The sequence below is a fragment of the Rhagoletis pomonella genome, unplaced genomic scaffold (genome assembly GCF_013731165.1).
Source record: "Rhagoletis pomonella isolate Grant_MI unplaced genomic scaffold, Rhpom_1.0 Rhpom_scaffold_00019, whole genome shotgun sequence".
Classification (NCBI taxonomy): domain Eukaryota; kingdom Metazoa; phylum Arthropoda; class Insecta; order Diptera; family Tephritidae; genus Rhagoletis; species Rhagoletis pomonella.
In genome coordinates, this window is record NW_023458573.1 from 929967 (window position 1) to 939458 (window position 9492).

The window sequence follows — 9492 nt, forward strand, 5'->3', positions numbered from 1 at the left end:
CTTGTTAACACAATTAAACTTATAGCTTGCTTATTCGCAACTCAATTATCCGCTCACTTTACTTGTAGCTTGCTGACTTGTAACTGTCCCACCTCGCTGTGACGGCGCCCTTATATACCTGCGCTGGCACTTATGGCAACTCTAGAACATTTTGAAGTTTATCGCTCATTCTCTTTCTCTCGCTGTTCGCAGTGTTCATCCAACTTGACGTTTCTCTTTGTGGAACAGTTTACGTCATTCCTCGAACATTCTGCCTATTTCTCGTTGTTCGCTTTGTGTTGCCGCAGTATTCGCCACAGTATGAATGTGTTACAAGCAATGCCATTTTCAGTCTTCGTATATAAACATAAATCTGCAGCACGCCGTTTAAAGCCAATCTTCAACATGAACTGATTAAATTTTTCATTCCAGGTTCTTGATGCCTGCTTTAGCCCATATAATGCTTTATTTAGCTTGCACACCTTATTCCCATTTTTGAAACCCTCCGGCAATTCCATGTAGATGTCTTCAGCTAATTCACCATTTAAAAACGCTGCCATCACATCCATTTGATGAATGTACATATCATGTTGTGCGGCCGCTGATAACAAAATGCGCAATGTCGTCAACTTTGCTACCGGTGCATAGGTTTCATTGTAGTCGAAACCAATTCTTTGGGCGAAAACCCTAGCCACGAGCCTAGCCTTGTACTTGTCTGTAACACCATTTGACCTTCGCTTCAACTTGAAGACCCACTTACATGAAACAGCTTTTCTTCCGTTAGGCAGCTCACATTCAGTCTATGTGTTGTTCTTAATGAGTGACGCACATTCATCTTTTATGGCCGTATTCCACTCATGCCAATCATCACGTTGTTTTGCTTCAGTCATTGTTACAGGATCATTTTCAACAAATTGTTGTGCCGAAGGTGCTAAATGTGATGAATAATCCCATTCACCATATCGATCGGGTTTTTTGTCTCTGCCTTGTGTTTCGTCGCAACTATGATTCATTGTTGTTACCGATACCATTTACGTCGATACCGTGGATTTGATGTTCGATGTCATTGATGCCATCTTCATTAGCATCGTGGAAACTGTCTTCGCTGTCATCGATGTTATCGTCGAAATCATCTTCGATGTTACCAGAGCTGTTTTCCCCAGCCAATTTCATTAATGTCGTACCTTTAGGGCCGGTTGTTCAATGTCTGATTAGCACAAATCGGAGGTAAAAGCTCCGGTTAAATACAACGACTTCTTTATCGATCACATGTTATATGCGTGATGTCGAAAACGTCGATAATGATGTTTAACCGGCAAGTAGTGATAACCAGACATTGAACAACCGGCCCTTAGGGCCGGTTTCTCCATCTCTGGTTAACACTAACTCCCCGGTTAAACATTGTTATCGACGTTCTAACTCCATGCATATAACAGGGAGTCGATAAGGTCGGTAACGATGTTTACCGGGGGATTAGTGTTAACCGGAGATAGAGAAACCGGCCCTTAGTCTCCTTTTCAATACCGTTTCTAAGAGATGGTTCGATTACCGCCTTTAAATCGTTGGTAATGTATTGTTTCATCATTGCAGCTTCATGGAAAATCACGTTTCGTCCGATGATTAACTTGTTCGAATCTAGATCCCAAAGACGATACGAACCATTCGAATCATACCCCATTAAAAGGCACTTTGTGGATTTGTTGCCAAGTTTCATCGTTTTTCAACTGGAATGTTATTATAACAGACACAACCCCAAATTCGAAGATTTGATACGTTTGGCTTTGCTTTAAACCAAATTTCAGCACGTGTTTTGTATTTGAAGTGATCACCCACGGCAGTTATAGGACTTCTGTTCTTAATATAATTTGCAGCCATAATTGCCTCTGACCAGAATGTCCAAACCACTGGCGTTCAACATTGCTCTTCCTTTATCAACATGTGTACGGTTCAATCGTTCCGCAACCGAATTCATTTCAGGGTTGTGCCATTGCAACAAATTCTTTAAATTTCGCGAACACTTCGCTTTTTCGCTCTATGCAATATACGATGCTCGCACGTGAATAATCGTCAGTAAAGGCGACAAAGTATTTTGAGCCATCATGTGCCGGTACTGGCATCGGTCCACAAACGTCGCTATGTATCAATTCAAGAACTCTTGTTGATCGTGGTTACCGTTTGGACTCAAACGGCAAACGCATTTGCTTACTGATGAAGCATGATTCACAGAACTTCTCATCTAAATTAACTTTAAATTTTTCCAATCCAATGACCATGTTTCTATCATTTAACTTTTTCATATCAGCCACATTTAGATGCCCCATACGAAAATGCAAAAAATTCTGCTCAGGATTGTTCGAGTTAGTTCCACTAGCTATACCAGCAAAAGGCTTTTGATCAGTTTGAAAATTCACTTCATATAGTCTACCCGAATCATGCGCAGTAAAAATTACTTCACCATCACGCATTATTTTTGCAGAGTCATTCTCAAAGAGAACTTGATAACCATAGTTTGTCAAACAGCGTATTCAGAGTAAATTTGTTTGAAGGTCTTTCACCAACAATACATCCCGAAGTATTTTTACCTCATTGTTACCATTAAATAAGGTTTTTATTGGAACATCACCACGTTGGCTTGAAACCAAACTTATCGCCTTTTTAGCAACACCAATTTTTACTTTGTCGATCTTCTCCAGGTTGCTGAAGAAAAGTTCACTGTTATCCATGTGATTAGTAGCACCCGAATCCAGTATAAATTTTATTTGTGATGTGTTCATTGCTTGTTCTTTAATCTGTGTACATACCATCATAGATGCCGTATATGCATTATGCGCATACAAACAAGCTTCTTTGTTTCCATTGCATGTGCGTGCCAACATTGATGTAGCATATTTCGTCTCCGCATTTTTAGCGCTGCTTTTCTCGGACTTCTCGCTTTTCTTCGAATCACCGTTAATTTGCGCACGTTGTCGATTTCTTTGCCTCTTCTTGCCACACTGAGATTTTATGTGACCTACCTGTCCACAACCATAACAGGTAACAGATATATGCATAGCACTAGACGATGATTTTTCACTCGACACATTCGGTGTCGGTTTTTGATATTCATCCAGTAACCTACTTTTCACAAAATCGAATTTAATTTTATCTGCATCCATTGTTTCAATTGCTGTAACCAATGTGTTGTATGTTCTCGGTAGCGTGATGAGCAAGTGACACACAACATCCAACTCCTCCATTTTAGCACCCATAGACTTTAGTTCACAAATTTTACAGTCAAATCTCAAAAGGTATTCTTTCATATCATCCACGTCGTTGCATTTCATCATGAGTAATTGCCGACGTACCAATATTTGACCAGCAATGTTTTTTCGTTCAAAAAATTTTGCCAATGTATAAAACATCTCCTTTGCAGACTTCTTTTCTTTGATGTTTTCCAACTGACAATCATGTATGCTTCGAACGATGAAATTTTTGCATTTTTTCTCTTCCTTCATGGTTCGTTGCCGCTCCGCTTCGACGGTTACACCAACCAAGTGATCATGCAAACTCTTTTTGAGGTACGACGTCAAATCGTTTTCTTCCAACGCAATTTCAACCCGAAATCGCCAATTGTTAAAGTTGGCTCCATCGAACAACGGAATCCCCGTTTTCTGTTGGGTCGCAGTTTCACAAATTTTTTTTTTCTTTCGAGAAAAACCCACGCAATTTGCTTTAAACAATTGTCCAATTTAATTAATTTTCAATAACGTTACTATGCCGCCATAACCTAATAGCGATTCGATAACAGAGCCAGACACAGCCGAAAACCAAAATGTATAAAGCCAAAAATACGTTTTGCTTATAAAAAGAAGTTTTATTAAACTCGTTCAATTTTTATAATGATGAGAGTGATACAAATATATCGATAAAGATAAGATAAGGCCTCGGTTACAGTATAATGGTTGAAATTACATCTACTAAAGTATATGCTGCGAAATTTCCCCTGAGTTGCTGGGCCATTTTCTTAATTCAAATACCGCACTGCGCAACATTTGGATGAGTTGTTTTGTAAGCAATATTGTTTCGCCGATTGACTCCCCGCCGGAGGTGACATCAACCACATATGTTTCTTTCTTGATAGCCTTATAAGCAAGGGTATAAGTATCGCGTTCAAGATCAGCTAACTTGTGCAACGTTTTAATAGCAAGGTATGCGGAAGGTTTGAGGCCAAAAGTAACGGTTTGTAGGGCATAAGTTTGAATAAGATAATCGTCTTGCCAATGAGCTGCTGATATTTAGTATTAGCCGGATGCATATCTATACAGCGATACATTTTCGCGATGTCGCTAACGAATACGAACTTATGAACTCTCCAGTTGAGTAAAATAGTGATGATGTCCGATTGTAAAACAGGTCCGGTGGTAAGTATATCATTCAAAGAACTCCCGTTTGAAGATTTAGCGGAGCCGTCGAAAACTTGACGAAGTTTTGTTGTCAAACTTGATTCTTTAATAACTGCTTGATGGGGCAGATAAAAATTTTTGATACTTGACGGGGAATGAAAATCATCATTGATAGTCTCCATCCGTTTGACCTGGTTGAGTGTCTTATACTCATCGAATACGCAAAAACATGCTTCGCGAAATTTTTCGTCGCGTTGAAATCGGTGTTGAAGAGATTGGAAACGTTTTAGGGCCATCGAAAAGAACGAACCCAATTGAATCGTAGAATCAAAATAAAACTTAAATGGCAAGCGTACCATGAATTTTCCGTTTTCTTGGCGTCTATAAGTCCTTTCGTAGAAGTTCTCTGTTCACTCATCTTACTGCGATAGTTTCTTTTTCTGGGGTGCTTTTTCAACCTCCTGAAATTTTTTTATATATGCCCCGATTTCTACTGTAGAAACATTAAAGCAATTAGCAACAGTTAATAATTTTGTTGATACACTTCTCCGCCCAATATCCATCCCAATGAGGTGTTTTGCGCTACTGGCTCACCAGGTTGTCCTTTGCATAATCCACTTTGTAGTATTTTGAAATAAACGTCGCCGGCTAGCAATAAATCAATTTGGCCGGGGGAGGCAAAATGAGGGTCAGCCAGGGGAAAGTGCTGTATATGCGCAAATGAGCTTGACTTAAGGAGGAAAAGCGGCAAATCCGAAGTAATAGTATTACTTATGGAAGCGGTAGTTTCGACCGAAAAATTAAAATCAGTGATCGAATTAATGTTTAAAATTAACTCCTTATTGATTATTTTGTATTCGTTTTGACCCATTGGGCGAACACCCACGCAAATTGGAATCGTTGGCAACTTCAAACGTTGAGCTGCGCGTTCTGTTATGACTGCGTGCTGCGAACCTTGATCTATCAATGCTCTCAAACGTACGAATTGCCCATTAATATAGGGGACATTTACTAAGGCTGTTGCGAGTAGAACGCTACTTGAATGCGAATTAACTAAATTATTTGCGGCTACGGCGCTCAAGTCGACGGCCGCTTTTGAAATATTTTTATTTGAGGTTGACGAAGAAATTTGATTTGATGCAGAAGATGTGAAATTACTGAGATGCAAAAGCGTATGTTGCTTACCTCGACAGGTGAAACAGGTTTTTTCGCTGATGCACGCTTGCGACTTTGGATGCCCTAAACAGTTGATACATACTTTGAGCTGATCGGCAGTAGATTTCCGTTCGGATGCAGACATTTGCAGAAAACTTGGACGTTTCTGTAAAAGATGAGGCCCTTGCGGACCGCACTTCGGACAAGAAATTCGTTTTGCAGAAACGTTAAATAATCTGGCGTCTTTTCTTTGCATCGGCTTACTTGAACTTGAGTTAGGTTGCTTAGTGGATGAAACGGATGATATTTGATTTGGATCATTCTTAGTTGCTGTTGCTTGGGGATACAAAGCTTCTAATGTGCGGAAACCTGTGTCCAAAAATTCCATTAATTTATCGAATGGTGGAATATCAATGGACTTGAAAGTGTTTTTCCCACTCTAACCTGTTCTGATGAGGAAGCTTTTTTACTAAAATAAACGCGAAAATAGCACCGTATTTCTCGGTATCAACAATTAAATTTTGAAGCGCAAATACACATGCGCGCGAAACAAGAGTTTGCAATTCATCGGCCGAATCGTTGAAAATTATTGGTTGATTTACAACTTTTTTCATATATTTGCTGAAAAGTGCGCGCTTGTTATTATACCTTTCGATTAACGCGGCCAATGCCGTATCATAATTTTCCGCGGTAATATCTAAATAACCGATTAGCGACTTAACCTTTGGATTGAGAGCGCTTTTTAAATATTGAAATTTATGATTACTAGTTAGTCGATCACTGTTATGTATTTGTAAAAGTGAGTCGTAGAACGACGGCCAATCAGTATATAAACCACTGAACTGCGGAATGGTGAACAGGGGTAATTTAAAAGCAGTTTCGGTGGGAGCCCTGATTTGATATGTAATGCTCGAAGAATTCGCTGCTCGGAAGGAGTATGCGATGGGGTATTGCTTGGATATAATTCATCATACGCTGTCTGAATTGTAGAAAAAATATGCGAATGTTCATTTTCAAACTCATTTAGAACATCGTTTGCAAAGTATGATATCATGATGCCGGTCGATAAACTCATGATACAGATTTCCTAGATGACTAATAATAATATAATAATAATAGTTTGGCGCTTACACATATGTTAGTGTTTGGCCGAGCTTCTCCTCCGATTTGTGGCGTGCGCCTTGATGTTGTCACACAAAGCGGGGGGACCTACAGTTTTACGCCGACTCCGAACGGCGATTGTATTTTTATGAGAAGCTGTTTTCATGGCATAAATACACTCGGAGGTTTGCCATTGCCTCCGAGGGACAACCGCTGTTAAGAAAAAACCTTTTTCTACATTTTTTGCGATGTTGCTTTGACCAGGGCTTGAACCCAGGCGTTGCGGAGTGGAAGCGCGCACTGCTTACCACTACACCACAGCGGCCGACCCTACACCACAGCGGCCGACCTAATAGATGACTAATACGCGTTGTAAAATGTCGTTCTGACCGGCGGTATGGACCATATTTACGGAAATTTATTAATTCCTTACGCAAACGTTTCAAATCTTCATGCTGCATTGCTACTAGTTCCAATGCGATGCTTACTTCTGTGCTTTGATTATCCGGAATGTCGTTGAATATAATAAGCCAACAAATGAATACAAAACAATCGCTTACTCTTTAGTACCCGAATACGCGTCGCTCCTGCCAGCACAACCTTATCTGCAGATTTGTTCAATACGGGAGTCTATTCAATGGAAATGCTTCTCACGGTGGATGAGTTTGGTTATCTAACCCCAATTTCGTTGTATGCAACCTTGCGCTTGTCTTGTCGCCGATAGACCTAATAGACTGGACTAAATGATTTGCCTCAGGATCCGGCTCGAAGGACCAGTGTCGCGTGCTGAAGACTCCCTTGGTCAATATACTCAAGGATTTGAGCTTCAATTCGGGGGTGAAAACTGATTCTGGGAGGTTAAAGAACACGTGTTGTCCATCCGGTGGTCGCTCTACGAAGGGGCGACTGTCAATTTTATTATTACTCAGCTGCCAAAAAGGTGCTCTGCTCACAATGCAAATTAATGTCATATTTTACAATACATATGGGTCATTCCATACAATATTTACACCTCATTTATTACCTATTATTTTATTTCGTCATGATATTCGAAAATCTCGAAAAAAATTCCTAAATTTTGAGCTCACGGAGATGTATATTTTTTAATTGTTTGCAGTGTATAAACTGTTTGTCGTAGAAAATCGGTTAGGGTATCAAAATGTGCCCAATTACCTCGGCTTTCCATGAGAGTGTGAGACAGATTAAAATAACAACATTTTTGCATTAAAAAATCACATTTTTTATTTTTTTCTATTAACTTCATTATGCTTGATTTTCAACCTGAATAGTTGTCAAACTTTATGGAGTACGCTGTAAAAATTTGAGAATGGAAACACCTGATTCTGGGAGGTTAAAGAACACGTGTTGTCCATCCGGTGGCCTGTCTACGAAGGGGCGACAGTCAATTTTATTATTACTCAGCTGCCAAAAAGGTGCTCTGTTCACAATGCAAATTAATGACATATTTTACAATACATATGGGTCATTCCATACAATATTTACACCTCATTTATTACCTATTATTTTATTTCGTCATGATATTCGAAAATCTCGAAAAAAAAATCCCTAAATTTTGAACTCACGGAGAATTATATTTTTTCAATTGCTTGCTTGTTTGTCGGAGAAAATCAGTTAAGGTATGAAAATGTGCGTAATTACCTCGGAGAGTGTGAGATAGATTAAAATAACAAAATTTTTGCATTAAAAATATGGCATTTTTTATTTTTTTTTAATTAACTTCATCATGCTTGATTTCTATTTTTTCAACCTGAAGTTGTCAAACTTTATGTTATGTTGTTTCCATTGTCAAATCTGTACAGCTTACTCCATAAAATTTGACAACTATGCAGATGGAAAAAAAATAAAAATTAAACATGATAAAGTTAATAAAAAAAAAACAACAATTAAAAAAATGCGATTTTTTTTTTAATCTATCTCACACTCCCATGGAAAACCGAGGTAATTACGCACATTTTAATACCTTAATTTATTTTCTCCGACAAATAGTTTATTAACTGCAAGCAATTAAAAAGGATACTTCTCCGTGAGTTCAAAATTTCGGGATGTTTTTTCGAGATTTTCGAATATCTTGACGAAATACAAAGTAGGTGTCTTCTTTTTTTCGATAAAGAATGTAAAAAAATATATTTCACCCCAAAAAAAAATATTGAGTTGTAAATATTGTATGGAATGACCCATATACAACTATTACATGTTTCTTATTTCTATTTAGCAGCGACCTCTATCGTATGGGAGTGGAACTTCAACAAATTGAAACTCGGATTTATATGGTTTGTGCTAAAAATATACTCTATTTTTAAAAACAAATAATTTAAGTTAAAAAATATTAATAACAAATGGTGAAATCTTGTCAACATGTGGGGTGTCGTAAAGTTATAATAAGCATTATATGTGTGTCGAATCGAACTTTCTGATACTACTTTTTGTCTATTCCCGCGGTGAACGTAGAAAATTTCACATTCATTTGTGTAACCAGAAATTTGTATGCGCACAAAAATATTAATGACTTGAAAAATATACTAAGATTAAAAAACATATCCATAACCGTTCATTAGCAAACTTATTAATTTTTATTAAACAGCGTATTTTAGGAAAACATCTGTATTCAATGGTTACAATAAATTAATAAGTCCCGGCTTAATCAGTATTACCCCGCTGTAGTACTACATGATTAAAGGCGGGAAAAATAGCAAAATGTCCTCTTCTGCTAAGATGCGCACAAGTTAGCCATAAATCGTCGAATGCATTAATCTGATATCGGGGGAATAACATCAAAGTGCGTAGAAAAGGCGATTTCATTTCCACGTTAGTTACCGATATTGCTAAGGAATTGGATTTTGACATTGTTCTTCCT

At 38.2% G+C, this 9492-nt stretch overlaps 1 protein-coding gene across 1 annotated transcript in view; it reads right to left on the minus strand.

The window, feature by feature from the left end:
• Positions 1 to 4884: 4884 nt before the first annotated feature.
• The window catches only part of LOC118749550, a 9674-nt gene continuing 5066 nt past the window's right edge, over positions 4885 to 9492 (minus strand). The window contains exons 3-4 of the mRNA XM_036484354.1: positions 6010 to 6238; positions 4885 to 5885 (exon numbers count right to left, since the gene is read on the minus strand). Of these exons, the coding sequence (XP_036340247.1) occupies positions 4885 to 5885; positions 6010 to 6238 (1230 nt within the window). The remainder of the gene's footprint in view (positions 5886 to 6009; positions 6239 to 9492) is intronic.